Source organism: Equus przewalskii, chromosome 17 (assembly GCF_037783145.1).
Source record: "Equus przewalskii isolate Varuska chromosome 17, EquPr2, whole genome shotgun sequence".
Taxonomy (NCBI): domain Eukaryota; kingdom Metazoa; phylum Chordata; class Mammalia; order Perissodactyla; family Equidae; genus Equus; species Equus przewalskii.
The window spans coordinates 79,913,192-79,931,465 of record NC_091847.1 but is presented as its reverse complement, the minus strand read 5'-3'; the positions used below and the strand labels follow the sequence as shown (position 1 = coordinate 79,931,465).

The 18,274-nt window shown below is 39.0% G+C and overlaps 1 protein-coding gene across 6 annotated transcripts in view; it reads right to left on the bottom strand.

The window, feature by feature from the left end:
* ADAM23 (ADAM metallopeptidase domain 23) overlaps positions 1–18,274 on the bottom strand; it is a 151,834-nt gene that overhangs the window by 44,680 nt on the left and 88,880 nt on the right. For all 6 annotated transcript variants that reach the window (XM_070581779.1, XM_070581777.1, XM_070581775.1 and 3 more), the window contains exons 7-13: positions 16,188–16,260; positions 15,332–15,408; positions 13,763–13,828; positions 6,744–6,815; positions 4,163–4,326; positions 3,134–3,218; positions 2,110–2,200 (exon numbers count right to left, since the gene is read on the bottom strand). In XM_070581779.1, the coding sequence (XP_070437880.1) occupies positions 2,110–2,200; positions 3,134–3,218; positions 4,163–4,326; positions 6,744–6,815; positions 13,763–13,828; positions 15,332–15,408; positions 16,188–16,260 (628 nt within the window). The remainder of the gene's footprint in view (positions 1–2,109; positions 2,201–3,133; positions 3,219–4,162; positions 4,327–6,743; positions 6,816–13,762; positions 13,829–15,331; positions 15,409–16,187; positions 16,261–18,274) is intronic.

The window sequence follows — 18,274 nt, the reverse complement described above, 5'->3', positions numbered from 1 at the left end:
CAAACAAAACCTATTTCTTTTCAATCAATATTTCTTTATCCTTTCCAGCCATATAGATCACTTCCTAAGACAACAGCTGGCGAGAAATAAAATTGCGCCTGTCTTCATTTTTGTAACTCAGAGAACTCAACCAAGTTCCTAGTTCCAATGTTTAATGAAAAGTATACTGGTTTAGAAACCAGAGAGCCAGAGTGCTGGTCCTGGCTCCCCCTGAGAGGGAGCCCCATAGGCACCTGACTCGGCATTTCTCGGGTCTCAGTGTTTCCACCTCTAAAATGGGGAAGGCATCCCCCAGAGTGCTTCCGGGGTTCACATGGACGGCTCGCTGGTGTGCTCTCAGAACTGTAATGTTCCATTGCACAAACGCAATGAGTCGCCACCAAGTCCTTTAACAGAGCACACTGGAGGTCAGAGAAGGCAATTTGCTAGAGGCACGGCGAGGATGGGCCAGAGACATGAATAAAATTGTGCTGAAAGGCTCAGGGTAAGAGAGCAATCCAAAATAGAAGTGTAAATAATCATTCAAACTAAATACCAATCATCAACTTGATGTAGATACCGTAGATTGGCATATTAATGTTGTGATGGCTTGCTCTTTTCATTTATTTCTTCCTATTCTCTTTTCTATCATAGATAAAGATATTTTTAAAGAAAGATTTCCAAATGGGTTTAAGAAACTCAAAGTTCAGAACTAGCGAATTATCTAGTTAAGTAAACAATTCACAAATGACTTAAGAATTTTAGGAGGAAGGAGCTGTACCAGGCGTCAGTGATGAAGCCTATTTCTCATGCTACCCTAGCATCCACCTGGGTAACACATCTCAGTGGACCCCACACTGGCCTCTTCCTGCCTCCACGGTTTTCAAACAAAGTCGTAAGCCTGGTCCTACTCCTTTCTGATTCCAAGGCATCCATGCCAGGGAATGAAACCTGAAACACCTCCTTTCCTGTGCACCATGCATTTCCCGGGGAAAGCCAATACTCCGAGCCAGATATTAATAAAGGAAAGTTTGTAGAGATTTGCTAAATGCCACCAGACTTAATACACCCATAAAGCGATGAATATGCCCACAAAGGGGAATCTAGACACCCCTAGATGTATATTTTGTTTCAAGTTTCCATAATACTATGTCTTAATGACACTTATTTGATACTGACAATTATTTGATAGTAGTCAATAAAGTATAAAATACAGACTGATGTTAAGGTAGCTCTCTGTGCTTTTCTTCTCTGGGGACGGAGGAGGGAGACCCTCACTCTGGTGTCTGATATTTTCACAGGGGTAGTAGACTTCCGCTTAACTCCCGGTCAAGAGAATAACCTGAGTGAACCTCAGTCCTTCTTTCCTCAGCATTGCATCACGTGGGCCCTTGGCACTTCTCCCTTCTGCCAAAAGATGCTTTAGAAATTATATTTTACTACTGTGTTGGTATAAAGAGGAATCAAATCCAGGTTGGATTTTCCTCTGACTTTACAAGAAATTTAAAATTTTCACAGACCCCTAAAACTATCGGGGGCCTTGGACACTTTGCCACTGGAAACTTAGCCCTGTCTTCCCATCCAGCTCTCATCTGACCAGGGAGGACAGTGGCCCCGGCAGGCCCCGGCTGTTCTCCTACTCGTGGGATCTGCGGCCCTGTTGGGCCTTCCTGTGATGGGGAAGCTTCTTCCCCAGCTCTTCCGATGGGACCGGTGGGTACATTTAATTCCAGCAGGTGGGTAGGTTTAGAGTTTGAGCTCCCAATCCAACTGCGCTATTATTACACTTGCGACGGAGGTTCATCTGGCACCTTGAGTGCACACTCCAGGGGGGAGAACCCAGAGGGAGAGTCCTCACCGCGCATCCCCGAGTCTGCAGAGTGAGAAAGAGCTGCTCACCCTCTGAGAAAACGAGCGTGACTTTACAGATTTTGAAAAGGACATTTCTACAACCCAAATAGATTAATAATTACGTAAGTTGCTCATTTTATAATGTTTTTTTAGAGGAAAGAAATACACTGCTATTAAACTATAACGACTCAGGAATGAAAAATATTTATTTATTGACTGGACATGCATTATACAGACAGAATGGCACAGGAAAGTGAGTAAGAAGGTCAATGTACATACTTGGCTTTCGGCTAGAAGGTTCCCATTGGATTCCAAGGTTTTGAGCCAGGCTCTGCGACAATACTTGTGCCACTGCCATTGGAAGACCATACTGTTTTCAGAGTTGAAAGTGTGTGGGAAACATTTGAGAGAGTGCACAAAGCTAGTTATTATTTCTTAATCATTACACATATCATCTCAGTTCCCTAACAGAGCCTCGTGGCATCAAAGGATGGGCTCTATGCTCCTCATCACTTCTTCCTCACAGCTGGGCCCAAAAGCAGACAGCCTCTCTGACTATGTGGCACCTCTCACGTTGAAACATCAAATACAAGTGATAAAAGGCTGTGCCCCCATTCAACTCATACCAAACCAAGAATAAATTCAACTCACTACAAACATGCCAAGAGGTCTCCACTTGGGATGGATACTGGGATAACCTGGCAGAATATTCTCTGGTATTGATCAGGGTTTAGATATAGCTGGTTCAGCTTTTGGGTGCCGTTGCCAACTTTTATAAGAATTTCCTTTATATGAATGAAGGCACCAAAATCCAAACAATGAGATTAAGGAAATATTTGCTTCATTTAATTCTAAAGATAGTTAGGTAGAAGGTATAAAGATGAAAGATTTACATAGGGAGAAAACAAAGATGCTGATTAGATACAATCATAGACTCTGATTTAAATGAGTTAAAGCTAACACGGGCAGAATGAGCATTTAGCTTTGAAAACAAGTTATGAGAGAAGGATTAATAAGCTTATAAAAACTTATATATAGAGGCCAAAAAAATCTCTGGGCCAATCTTTGGCTTGCATTTGCCCAATAATTGGGAAAAACTATCATTATAAAATGAAGCAATACCTCTTTTCTAACATGGAAGACCACTTCGGGTCCTACTTACTAACGTAAACCCACTCATGCTATATTCTCAATGTCACCGTCACCCTAAATAAGCCTGAGAGGGACGTAAACTAGGCCACAGGAAAGAAAAAGATCAGATGCAAAGACAAAACTCTGCTGGAAGAAAACTGATAAAATTTACCTCATTCACACCAACTCCCCTTGTGCGAGAACAGACGCCTCCAAAGTAGCTCAGGCTGCTTCTCTTATAGTGGAACGTCACACGTCTTGGGGACAAGAGAAGTGCTATTAGGAAATCAATGTACCGACCATGATACAAACTCTCCCACAACATGTCACTCACTCTCCTGTGCCGAAGACCCCAAACTCACCCTTCTTTGAGAAGTCAAAAACTGTTTTAAATACCTTTAAATTTACGTCACGTTAAATAACCCCAGTTGAGCCAGTATTAGTTGAGCACCTACTAACCACTGGCACAGGAATTGAGGCACAGAGGTAAACAGACCAGCGCTTTGACTTTCTTCTAGGAGGAAATATCTAGCAGTTATGCAAAATATTGCTGATTATTACAAACTGCTGATCAAAGGCTGAGAGAAAAGACAAGAAAGAGGAAAGGTGAGAGGAAAGGAAAGAGGACTCGCTTGGTCTGATTCTGGGACAGATACTTGAGGACTGTCTGAAAACAGCTTTGCCTTGAGTGGGGAAGAGAACAGCTTACTATATCATAAGAAAGTATGGTACCCTTTTCCTTAGGGATAAAAATCTCAATTTTATTCAATGGTTCACCTCAAAAGACTATACTTCCTAGCCTCACTTGCAGCTAGGTGTGGCCATGTAACTAAGATCTAGCACATGATTTGTTGGTGAAATTGATATGTGCAGCTTCCAGGAAATCAGCTCTACGGGAGCTAACTCAGCTGGAAGGAGTGCCCTTTGGCACTCCTCCCTGCCTGAGATTCCTGCTGCCTGTTGTGATGGCTGGAGCACCAGCAGCCATCTTGAATCATAAGTTGACCTTGAGAATGGAAGATCTGGAAGTAGGAACGACTGTGGAACCCCCATCTCAACACTGGACAGCCTACCTTCATGCTTCCTATACAACAGAGAGAGGACTCAACATCAATCTTGTTCAAGATCAATACATTGATATATAACTCAACTGATAAAAGGGATAGAGACAAATGTCAAACCATAGACTACCGGTACATACGAGATGAGGTGCACAGCATCAGCATGCTGCTTGATCCGCTGCCGGTATTTGGAGAACTCATGGAGCATCTGCACAGGGTTGGTGGTGATGTCAATATGATCCTTCTCAGTCCAGGTCTCTACAGCCACCAGGACAACCCTGGTATTGAGCTGCTCCTTGTAAATCTGAGGGTAGACAACAGGACAGGTGCAGGAGGAAAACACTGGGTCAGACATGCACAATCAGTGATTCAGAGTCAGCGGAGGGACGGGGGGAGGGGAGGGGAACACGAGGTCAGCATTAGCTCTTCATGGAGAATCCCCCTTCCTTTCTCTTTTCCAAGAGCAAAAACAAAGAACAATTCCACAACTTGGCCTCTCCTGCAAGGGGATTTCAATCCCGAGTCAGCACATTTAGGGGCCCAGCATCTCACTACAGACAGTGGGGATGTCAAGATTCTAAACTCTGGAGATAAATTCAAAACAGGGCTCAGTAAAGTCAGCTTCCAAACCTCGCAGGAGGGAATGGGTTGGGGCCTGGCCACGGCTCTGAGTAAGTGCAGTACGACCCGTTGGTCCTGCAGTATTGGAACGGTCACTAGGTCCTCGGACCAGCACCAACAGCGTGGCGGGTTTCCCCTGGAGGCCTTGTCATATGACAAGTACAAGAGCCCTGGGAGAGAGGCACGGACCTGAGGCCCACAGGGAGGAACAGCCTGCACCACCCCCTCCATCCTCACCACCGGGCGGCCTCACTCACAATGTCTAAACTGTCTTTCTGCTCTCTTTCTCTACTTTTGGCCCAATAGCTAAATAACTCACACAACTAAGCAATTTCAATGAAGGTTGTCATTTTGTCCTATTTTCAAGCTATTTGAGAAAATGATGGATGATCTTTGAAGACAGTGAGGAAAGGAAATATTATCACATCTAAAGCAACCTGGAGCTGTAACGAGTTTACAACGAGGAACGAGTGAAACGTAACGTCTTTTAAAAATTACTTGGTCGGCCCCAGAAGCTTGTATGATAACCCAAAATAAAAACTTCTCTTTGCAAGACGTGATTCTATTAAATCACGGTGAAACGTCTAACACAGAGACGCTCCAGAGTAAACAGCTGTGGCAAGGGACAAGCTGTGCTTAAGTTCTCTTTTCCATATTCACTTATAGTTTTCCTCTGAGAAGACTGACAAGAGCTGAAACCAAAGAAAGTTAATAAGCCGGGTATCAACTGGCTCTCCGAGTTTGAGCCCTAACTCTGCATGATACAGCGTGCCCATCCTCGCACGCTCTACCTGCGCTCTGCTGTGTCGGCCAGGTACGACACGTCATGAGTATTCACGATTGGAGGTGATTGGATTGTTTAAAAGGCAGGCAAGAGGGCAGTTCTTTGGAGAAAGTATCATTTAGATAGTTGGCAATTTATAAAAAGCTTTTTTTCGGGGCTGGCCCCGTGGCCGAGTGGTTAAGTTCGCGCGCTCCGCTGCAGGCGGCCCAGTGTTTCGTTAGTTCGAATCCTGGGCGCGGACATGGCACTACTCATCAGACCACGCTGAGGCAGCGTCCCACATGCCACAACTAGAAGAACCCACAACGAAGAATACACAACTATGTACCGGGGGGCTTTGGGGAGAAAAAGGAAAAAATAAAAAAATCTTTAAAAAAAAAAAAAAAAGCTTTTTTTCCCAGTTAAGAGGGAACATACAGTAAATATCAGGTAAAAATATTTTTAGCTGAACAAGATAGCACTTTACATTAGAATACACAAAGAAGTAGTATACTATTTTTAAATTATGACTAGTCAAATTAAACTATTTATTGGAACATAATGAATAATATTCACATCTATCGAATTCTTACCTAAAGCAGGAAAAAGGAAGAAAATCTTAACTTTCATTCTCTATAACTTTGAGAGGCAAAAAATATCAATATGAAAGATTTGTAGTTAGAAGCCTTTGTAAGAAGATATATATTTTACTGTTTCTAATTAGTTTTATTTGAAGATTGCATTTAATTCTGTCATCTAGAAATAAAGTCTGAAGCATTCCACTAATGGGAACACTAAGAAAATAAATCTGGGTTCTTTTAAAAAATTTTTTTATATTTCTTCTATTCTCCAAACACACTCCACCTCAAGATATTGGTTCTTCTGCTATACATTTAAGACAATACTAGCTCATATATAAGACAATTATTAGTTCATATATTTAGGACAATTACTAGTTCTTTTGCCATATATATACACAGAACATATATCTCTTTTGCCATAAGCTCAACAAAGTCTCATTTGATGAGTACAATTTACACTCTTTTGGTAGCTCGTTTTCTCCACTATTTTTGTCCTTCCAGGCTTGGTGACAATGAGGTCTAGACGCGACTTGAAGCAATGCTAACACAGCTTTGGGATTCCAAGCATAACTCAACATCTCCCTAAACTCTGACACCACTGCTCTCGGTGAGGCAGACCACTCTGTAATTTCTCAGCCAGATGAGCTCAAGGATGGCACTTTTACTTTTGCCCAAGAAAGAACTGAAGTAACAAGCGAATAGCAATAACACCATTCCATCTTGAAAAAATAGGTTCAAGAAAACCAGGCTACTCACAGAATCCACAAGGTTGACCACAGACTTGGCAAAGTTGTTGGTGTGCGCATGAGAAGAGCGATATTTCTTATACTGGGGAAGAAAGACAAACCAGTCACTGCCAAGTCATCATTTAATGGTAAACTTCAAAATTCAGTACGAGCAGAAATCTCACAGCAGTAGAGGAAATGGAGATTAAAAATACAGAATTCAATGTGTGCCATGTTGAGTATGGTGGTTCTTACTTTGCTTCTCCGGCTAGCTGAGCACCTGCTCCAGTTCCGGGTACAGAGGGGGCCCACAGTGACCCGCGGGCAGAGCTTTACCCCGAGGAGAGGTTCATTCAGTCCTCACATCTACAAATGCAACCCTTCTGCTTCCACTGAGACCCTCCCCAGCTTATGAAGGGCTTAGAGCAAGAAATGCCGTCCGAGCCCTCCTTGCTCGACACTCAGATCAAGAACATGTCTCAGGCAGCACTTTAGACACTGTCCGTGGTATGGATGCATTTGTCACACATTTTAGGATATTCTTTGAGAGGAATCCCTCCCCAAACGGAGCCTTTTGCTTGTGACGGCTCAAAGTCAGAACAAAGAGAGACGAAAAGCAAAAATGAAGCACACCGATAGTCAGCAGTGTTTAGGGTTATTTATGATTACTTAAGGAAATTAATAGAATAATTATACAACAATGTCTGGAGGAATGCAGTTTTAGAAAAGAGGACATTTGAGAGCAAACGTCGACCACAGGGAGCTCATGCCCTTCCTGAGGAGAAAGAAAAACCTACTCAAAACTACCCAATGGGATTTCTACCATAAGTCTTTCAAATCTCTCTTCCATTATGATCACTAAAATAACGCAACGTTCATAAAGATCAAAAATATCTCTACACTGGAAATCCGTGATACTCTGTTCTCCTCCTCTGTCCACTTTCGCACTATAAATTTGTCACTCCCTTCATTTCAGCCTCTCTATCCCTGTTACCATGTCTTTTAAACAAAGAATATGTCTTCATGCTCACACACCTGATATCTATTTTTTATAACACACAGCACATTGACAACTCGTGATAAATGTGCAATAAGTCAGTATTGTGTTATTAGTAGCATTTATTAATTTATAACTGTTTATATATAACATTTGTTGCAGTGTGAATGCTTGTGTCCCCCCCGAGATTTATATGTTGAGATGGGAACCACCAAAGTGATGGTATTAGGAGGTGGGGCCTTGGGGGCTGCGTCGGTCATGAGGTGGAGCCTCACAAATGGGATTAGTGCTCTTACAAAGAGGCCCAGAGAGCTCCCTCACCCTCCTGCACTCGAGGACCCAGCAAGAAGGCAGCGGCTGTGAGCCAGGAAGAGGGCCCTCCCCAGAACACAACCATGCCGGCACCTGGACCTGGGACTACTCAACCTCCACAACTGTGAGAAATAAATGTCTGCGGTTTATAAGCCGCCCTGTCTGCAGTATTTCATTACAGCAGCCTGAACAGACTCAGACAGCATTACTGTTACTTTTTATGTCACTGCTACCGCCATGCATCATAATCTCACCCAAACTGTCTTCACAAGCTTTTTTACAGTAAACTTCAATCTATGCAAGTAACTGGGTCATAAAACATCATATTGATCTAAAAATTTTCAGGCACTTTAACAGGGTTTTGAAACTTAAAATAAAGAAGTTGCTGTAAATAGCTAAGGATTTTAAGTTCCCTAGCAAATTCCACAAGCTGAAAAATTTCAAAGATATCTTTTAAAGTAAAATTAATTTTTCAACATTAAGTCCTTTGGGGTGATGCACATGTTCTGGAACTATATGGAGGTAATCGTGGCACAACGTAGCAAAGGTACCAAATGCCACCGAATTGCACACTTAAAAAAAAGTCTGGACATTAAGAAGCACCCATGGCAAAAAGAGAGGACAGATATTAGCTGACACCTGTTCTAATGCAGTGGTGTTATGCACCTATTATGCTTCTGAACATTAATTTGTCCTTTTGGGGAACTTCTTTCTATAGCATAATGACCATGGAAAATATGACATGTAAGTTAAACAAATTAATAAAATGAAGTCTTTTTAAAGTCTAGCAAAAAGTGGCAAGTTCTTTATTTAGTGGGTATTTGTAATTTCCACCTCTCTGATTTTCCTTTTAGAAAGATTGCCCTGCCTGCTGTGGGGCGAGTGAATGGCAGCAGAGACCTGTGGGGACACGACTGCAGCAGTGCAGGCCAAAGGTGGTGACAGCTGGACCTCTGTGGAGAGAGGTGGGTGGACTCTTTGTGAAGACAGGGTTCCCAAGACTTGCTGATGTATAGGATGTGGAAGGTGAGGGAAGAGAAGAATAAAAGATGACTCCTAGGTTTTGAACTTGAATAGCTGGGGGATGGTGGTGCCATTTAAAGTAGTGAGAAAGATTAGGGGAAGAGAAAGTTAGGACTAAGGAACCAAGAGTTCTGACTTCGAATGTCCAGTGTGAGGTGCCCATCCAACACTGAGGTAGGGATGTCGAGGAGGCAGCTGGGTACTTGAGAAGGGAACTCAGCGGCTAGAGGTATAAAGCAGAGAGTGCTGAATTTAAAGTCGTGCTATTACGTAAAGACGAGACTGGAAGTGGGCCCTTTGGGTGAGAGTTATAGAAAGAAAAGAGAGCCCCAAACCAAGCTATGGAGCACTCCCATAATTCCAAAGGCCAAAGGCAAAAGACTAAGAAGAAATGGGTAGTGAGGGAGAGCTATTAAGATGAAGAAAATGCTTCAAATAGGTGAGAGTAACCAACTGTGTCCAATGCTGCTGAGAGTCGAGTCAGGCACGGACCAACAGTGACCATGAGATCTGGGCACTAAAGCTCCATTTAATTGAGCACCTAGGATTTACTAGGATCCATGACGAGTGTTTCTCTACAACAAATGTTTGCTCCTCACAACTCTATGAGGCGGGTGTTTTTATCCCTGTTTTATAAATGTGGAAAGTGGGGCTCAGAGAGGACAAATAACTTTGCCAAGATCAAACAGCTAGAATTCAGTGCCTACTCTGGGTTGAGATAGGAGATAAACTTTTTCAGTTAACAATTCTTACAAAATAGTATATGTATATTCTTAATAAATCATGATTATTGATGAGAACTCATAATTTGTTAGGTACCTATAAGATAGAGTGGTTTTTAAGCAAGGAAAATCAAATGAAGTTTACATTGAAAAATATTTGTTATCATTACATATTTGTACTTCTGGACTTACATGTAAAAATATAGCAAAAGTATAAGTAAAATATTTGTTTTTCATGCACTTTAAAATATTTCAACTAATTTTCTATTAGAATAAGGTTTTTAATATTTATATTTAGCTTAAGTGGTTCAAAGAAATGTTTGCAGACCTATATCAAGGCTATAATTGACTCATAAATTGGGTTCTGCCGCTCAGCTACCAAGAGGCTTTCCACAAAACCGAGAGATTTTTTTTTCCTAATTGAAAGCCACTGATAACAGGGTGATTATTCAAAATAAAGTAAGTGCATTTTTTCAGGAAGCCAGTATTAGGTTTCTCTGAATTAAAAAGGTAAGCTTGAATGGAAATGTAGGCAAAATGTTTCTATTTCCTGCAGGAATGAGAACTAATTTCGCATACAAAGAAAAATGTACAATCTCCATTTATGATAAAACTTACTTTCACATTTTCTGATCACTGAAAATAATCTACATTTAAAGCGCCAAATTTGCTTTTCCTTCCTGAACAAATAAAATCCTTAAGAAATTTGCTTTTTGAAAAAAATTAAAATTAGAGCTTGATTTTCAGCCCAAGGGTGACAGTTATCAAAATTACTGCCCTGTCTCACGTGGCATGAAGATTGTAAGATGAGTAATCTCAGTGCGATCATCACCCTAAAACCCAACAGCAAACCTCCAGACACTAAAAAATAGACACTAATTATTCTAGCTCAGCTTTACTTTCAACATGTGAATTTAAGTACTCTCATCCAAGTTTTCACTGTCTGTGGCAATCAAATTCAGATCTATCTTCATCTCACATAAAGCATACCTTAAAAAAGAATTTTTATCAACTCTCATAAGAAAAGGAATTCTGATAAAATGACACACTTGTTTGGACTATTATGGACTAGGATGTACCCTGGTCTTAAAGCAAAAGGAATATATTTAGTTCTATTGGCCCAGAGTAATATTTCTTTAAACAGTAGAAATCTTCTTAGGTAATTTGTTTCTACTTTAGGCAATATTACCACTCAAGATTAAAAACTTGCATTTCTTTTTCATTTCTTCACATACATTTCCTCCAAATTTATCAGTGCAAATTAAGTTCTTTTCCTGATTTCAAAAACAGAGGAATATATCATTCCTAGTTTTCACTCATTTTAATAACAATAAAGTGAATTACCAAGATTTACCATTAAAATATTTGGTAGCCTAAATAAGGTAACTTTATCACAGAATATATGGTATAATGTGTAGAAATTTTCCACATAAGAAAATATTTTAAAGGAGGATGCTATTTTATTATTCATAAAATAAAGACAAGATTATCTAAATGCTTCCATTTGAAAAGATAATAAATTTTTTTTTTTTTTAGGAAGATTAGCCCTGAGCTAACATCTGCTGCCAATCCTCCTCTTTTTGCTGAGGAAGACTGGCCCTGAGCTAACATCCATGCCCATCTTCCTCTACTTTTTTTTTAATATGTGAGAAGCCTGCCACAGCATAGCTTGCCAAGCAGTGCCGTGTCTGTACTGGGGATCCGAACCAGCGAACCCTGGGCCACCGAAGTGGAATGTGCAAACTTAACCGCTGTGCCACCGGGCCAGCCCCTAAAAAATAAATTTAAAATATATAATTTTATTTATATAAACTTCTCAAGTTTCCTATTTGCACACTTACTGAGATCTGCTCTCTGGTCGATAGCTTCACGTACCTCCCTAACAGAGCATGGTGGAACAAGAGACGTGGAACGACCAGTCATCCATCAACTACCAGCTACGTGTGAATGCACTTTGTGAATTTAAAGGCATCATATATATCTTCATTGATATTTCCCCTACCCCTACTTTAAAAGTATTTGTATAATTGATGTTGGAAAAAGCTTAGGTTTCGAAAGCCATAATTTCACAACGTGGCACAATGCTAAGGATTGAGAAGTAGCCGGAAAAAATCTCAATGTCTCAATCAACAAAAATAATTCAGATGAAAAAACTATCTTGGGGTTTCAAGCAATCACTCAGACACTCATATTTTAGCCTTCATTATCTAAAATGGCTCCCTAGACATTTAGTTTTCCTTTCTACCAGGGAAGACCTCTCCTAAATTATATGTAATTCTGAAAAATTCTGCTTCTTCTAACATATATCAAGCAATATATTTATTTTTTATTTTTTTAAATGTATCTCTTTAATTTTTTTTTTTAAAGATTGGCACCTGAGCTAATAACTGTTGCCAATCTTCTTTTTTTTTCTGCTTTTTTTCTCCCCAAATCCCCCCCAGCACATAGTTGTATATTTTTAGTTGTGGGTCCTTCTAGTTGTGGCATGTGGGATGCTGCCTCAACTTGGCCTGTGAGTGGTGCCATGTCTGCACCCAGGATCCAAACCGTTGAAACCCTGGGCTGCTGGAGTCAAGCAATATATTTAAAAGCTGCTGGTAAATAAAATAAACCTGCATATAAAATTAAGAGGTATTCTATTGAATAATATTCAGCATATTTGAATTAGTACTTGGTAATTAATAGAAAACAACTGTTAGAGTAGAGACTCAAAAGTTTAACTATAAATTGTCACCTTATTTCAAAAAATATTTGGTTTCAAGGCCCTTTCTAAGCAGGGTCTGTAGATGAGAATTTCATGCTGTCATTTTTGTACAAAACACAACCTCATCCTATAAGTCTACTACTCTAATTTTGACTTCCTCAACGTGAAACAAGGACTTAAAGATATTTGCAAAGCACTCTGAATTTGCATTGCAATCTTTTACGAGTTTTTCACCCATACCTGGATTTTAAGTATTCCTTAAAAGATTCTCATCTTTCCAGAAATGTAACTTAGTTTTCATAAAAACAACTACTCTTTGTCTTGGTGCATGCAATTTTTAATGTTAAGTTACGTAATTACAACAAATATTACAACTGGCCTGGACAGTTTGGGGAGTGTGGCACTGGGGTGTTGGAGCCCAGGTCACAAGAGCCACCGGACGTGTCTGTTCCGAGCTCCTCATCTAGCGACCTCACTTCGGTAGCTCAACATCAGCCATAGTGGGAGCGTTTACAGCTTGGATATCAGCAAACATTTCAAATCAAGGCTTTTTCTTCAGAGAGCCGGGTGTAAACACTGGTCGGCACCCCGCAAGGACAGGGTACACCAACAACCAGCCTACTGACCAAGATGCTACAGAACGCTCCAGGCTCCAGCCAAGATATTTCATAAGGGAAATGGTCAAATAGAGTACGGTAAAGAAAGTTTCTACTTTATCTCCATGAGGGGTCAATGGAGGGCAATAACTATTTTTCATGTCTTTTAAGAGTTACTGAAACGACACATTGAATCACATTTTACTTTGACAAAAGTAACATAACGCTATTCATCTTTCCCATATGTAAAGAAGAAAAATCATCAGTTAAAGATCAAGGCTTTATTATATATACTTATCTGCCACAAATGATAATAATTAGTATGGAAAAAATAAAATGTCAGCAGAGCAAAGTCAAGGAGGAAAATTAGAAAGCAGTAACCAAATACATAGATGAAGAAAAGTAGAGAATCAGAATTTTAAATGAAGACAAGTGAAAGATGCCAAATAGATAATTAAATTCATTAATTACAATCATTATTAAACAAAGGGAAAGTTTACAGTTGTGAAAATTCTATAAAACCTGGTGTTTCCAAACACTATGAGATAAATCAAGTCATTTAATATTTCCAAAACAAATCAAGCATCTAAACATCTTGGCCCTAATAAGTAATAAATAATGATGATACATAAAGTGAAATGCATTCTTTCTGAAGTAAGCTACTGGGTCTAAAACCTACTGATTCTGTATTCTTACCGTTTTATGATCATTAACAATCATGAGTTCCAAATATTTCATTTCTTCAAACACACCACGAGATGGCTGTGGAAAATAAAAATATAAAAATATACGGTCATAAGGGTGATTGATATAACATATCTCTGATGCTGACTGCTAAGTTGTAGCTTGACTCCGAATTTCAGAAGAACTCTTTGCTGCCTACTTCATAAACACCCTGGAAGAAACCTGGTCAGGGAAATCTAAAAAAGTGGCTATAAAGTGTGGGTAAGCATTCAAGTATTCAGAAAAGAGTCATATTTAACTGTCATTAAAGTTCTCATCAAGATAGAGAACAGCCGTGTTGTTTTATATGAATTTTCATGTAAAAATATTCTAGAGAAAAATGTACAGTATAATTCTGTAAAAAATAAATAAATGTCAATTTCTTTGGCAATAGGATCTGATAAAAATATTCATATCTACTTAAAACTTCAAAGAAAATCTACTTAAAACTCATTTAATCAGAATAGCACATGGTCATTGATCAGTTTATATTTGATGGCAGTAGATTATAGTAAAATGTCAGTATCCTAGATAAAATTTATTATTACCAGCCACATCTTCAAGAGCAAGTAAGAAGAGATCTCTAAAAAAAAAAAAAAAAAAATATATATATATATATATATATATATACATATACATATCCACGATCACCGTAATACAAAGGCAGGCTCATAAAAAAGAGGATGATTTAATCACTAACTAAGTTTTTGATGGCTGGTGGTCTACTTTTTTTCACAAAAAATACATCCAGCAAAACATTATCTAAAATGTGCAATTTCCAGTATAATTACTCATTAAGTTATCTAGTAAATTACCATGTAATCTATATGCTGTGGAATTAATTTTCAGTTACATAGCATTCACCATGTAATTACCAAACAGTCCCCATCATTACAGCTTTCTAATCTATTATGAAAAAGCCTAGGAACATAATTTCACTTACAAAGACCCTATACATTTATCAATACATGGGAGCCATACGACAGTCGCTGATTATATAATGACATGATTCTTACTTAGTAACTGCCATGATACTAATGGTCAAATGGATTCATTCCGTTCAGAAAAACATATCCAGCTTCAAAGTTTGGTATAGCAGAATTTTTAATTGGAAAGAAATTGAAATAAGTGTGACAGTCAACATTTCAAAACCTAACTCTTCCTCCTACATTTTTTGTTAGCAGACATGTTTTATATAATGTTCTATAAAACATATTGGGGAAAAAATGCCTGTACTTTCAATAGAAAAAGATACACTGCAATTTTCACAAGAAAACACTTTGAAAATAGAGCGAAAACAATACATTCCTTACATGACAACAGGGTTCACGGAACACTGTCCTCAGTTTCCACCGCCACAGGGAAACCCGAATAACAAGCAACATGCCTACAAGACTCAGATCACAGGGTGTTTGGGTTTGCTGTTTTTGTTTGTAAGAGGAGTCCCCAAATCCCAGCTGTTTTAGGTACACTTTGATACTGTAAGGGCAGGCCCCCATGCACTGAGGGAAACAGCGCCCCGGGGCTCAGTGCCACGCTTACATTCACGGCTCTCCTCCTCCTCCTCTTCAACCAGCGTAATTCAGACAGAAGGGGCCACTGCTCGCTGCCTCCCAGGCCTGTGTAAGCACAGAGGACCAAATTTACACTTGGCTGAATTTCAATGGGAGCGCGTTTTTAAAATATTATGCGAGGGAATAGCGGCATTGATCACATATGTCAACTCAAAGTCAACAAACTAAGATGAAAAAAGTATATGATCATTCAACTTTCACATTCTCACGGTCACAAATATAATGCACAGGTGTAACTTTCTTCCAAACATCCTCAAAAACAGGATGAGCTGTTCAAGACTCATTAGAATGTGTATATTTGACCTACAACCACCTGACCCTCAATGTCTGAAAATTTAGAATTCTACTACGCTTACTTCATTTTAGAATTAAAAATAATGTACAGCATAAGCTTCTGCATAAATAAAAGACTTTTGGCATTAAAATACCCAGGCCCTACTAACCCAAAAGAAGCTTTTGCCAACATCAGTGTGCTTAAGATGTCTCAGGACGAGAGCATGAGAGACAATACAAGTTTGCTAAAGAGCATAGCCCGCCAGGGAAATTTAAGGATGAAGCTCACTGTAAATTACTCTGTTAAATCTGGCCACACTCTCTGGTTTCTAACCTGGCTTTATTCCTAGGCTCCGTATTTCGCTCTTTCTGTTGGAATCACCTCTCTGTGCCTCAATACTTGAAAACCACAGTTCACTCCACTGCCTTCCCACGCTGCTCACGCCAGATCTCAGACCAGTTCCACTTCCCAACAAGCTGCACGCCCCCCGAGTCCCCCAGTCACGGCTCCTATCACAGGAAACAGAATGGCTACTTCAACTGAAACTTACTGAGATTCTTCATTTGCTTAGAATATTGTCCCGCCAGGGTTTTCTGGATTATATGTGGTCGACCTGTGCTTTTCTGAAACAAAAACAATTATAGACAATTAAGAAGCAAGATGTCATCAAATGTCTATGGAACAGTGTTAGAACTTTCTCTAACATCCTTCCTAAAATGGAAACAGTTACATGTTTGTGTTTATCTATCAAACATGGAAAGTATACATCTTGTTGAAACATTAGTTTTAAATATAATAGAGGATTATCCAATTGCTTCAGTTTAGGGAAAAGCATAGTTTTATTAGCTACTCTTCAACCTTAGCTTTCTTCAAAGCCATGAATAGGAAATTCACAAGAAAGAAACCAAATGGTCAAGGAGTATAAGAAAAAATGGTAAATACTTCAATACTCCTTCAAAAAGTAAATTAAAAGATATACCATTTTTTGCCATCAAGTTGGCAAAGGCTTAAGAATCATGACAACCATAATTAATGATGGTTGTAGGGCAAAAAGCCCTCTCATACACCGCTGGTAGGAGTAAGTTGGTAGCATAGTGCAGGGAGAGATTTAGCAACTCCGTCAACAACCTTGAAAGTATTCATATCCTTCGCTCTAGAAATTACACTTTTAGAAATGTCTTATTTCCACTACTATGATTCCTATTAGCTTCCATCACTGGGTGCACAGTATGCGCCAGGGCTGTTAATGTACACATTACCTAATTTAATCCTCACAAGAGCTCCATACAGTGTGTATTTTATTCCCATTTTACAAATAAAAATATTGAGGCCCAGAGAGATACATGATTGAGTTAAAATTATATCACAAAATAATGATCCAATTTAGTTTTTAAAATATGGGAACATATCATTGGAAAACTGGAAGAATTTTTCTCTAGGGGAAAGGAGAGAAGTTTTCTCTAGGGGATAGAATGATGAATAATTACTATTTAGTTAAGTTTTTGTTTACTTTGCTTTTCCAAATTTCCTACAGTGTATTAGCTTCATAATTAGAATGTTATAAAAAAGAGTGTTCTTAATAGACTATATAAAAGACTTACAATAATTAAGAGTTGTGCTATACATTTGCTGCTTGAGAGAGAACATGAATTCGCACTAGAAATATCCCATCCATGTTCCTGGACTTACTGTAAAGCATGCTGAATTTAATAATAACAATAATGAACTAAAATCAAAAAATCTAAATCCACGAAAGCAAACGCTTGATTCTGGTAACAGGTGAAAAGAGCTCTACAGTAATGAAATTCACGGGTGGATTAGCAACACAATTTTAAAAACTGACTAAAGTTTTGAGCGCTGTTCCTTCCCCTCTACCCAGAGGGAGGAGGACCAATGGTCACATGGAACAAAGGAAGCAGGAAGAATGAAGGGAAAAGAAGAGGCATTAGCACGTAACCATCAACCCCTGGAGAATGCGGTTGTGGGTGTAACAATGCAAAACCAATGCCTTAAACGTTATCATAATAACAGTTTCTATTTGTAAATCCCTTCAACAGTTTATTAGACATAGTCACATACATTTATTAACTCATCAAATCTGCAAAATTGTCCTATTAGGGATGCATTGAAAATGGTCTCATTTTACATACCTAAAAATTGTAAGGCTTAGGGAATTGTTATTTTGGTCTTTTTGTTTTCATGTTTGGGTTTTGTTTTGTTTTGTTTTTTTAGGGTGACAGGGCCATTAACCACTGCCAGAAATCAAAGTCAATTTTTTGCTGAATGAGTCAAAATAATTTTGCTGTGTACAGGCTATTTACTTACCACTGGAGTAGGGAAAACCGTTTCACTTAATCAACATGTCTTAATCTAGGTGGTGTGTCTTTGTTATCTGGTAATTTTTATAGTTACTAGTTGAAAAATGACACAGGTTTATTCAAACATTAACTATTTAAAATATAATGACTTTTCTGCCTCAAACTTGAAATTACCCCATATTCATGATACGCTGCCACAACAAAGAATAAAAATGCTCATCTGTTCAACTGCTGTTATCAATAGCCTAAATGACTATTACCTGTTTCAAAATCTATTTTATCTACATTTGAAATCTCTAGAGATAAAAGGTGTTTTCTG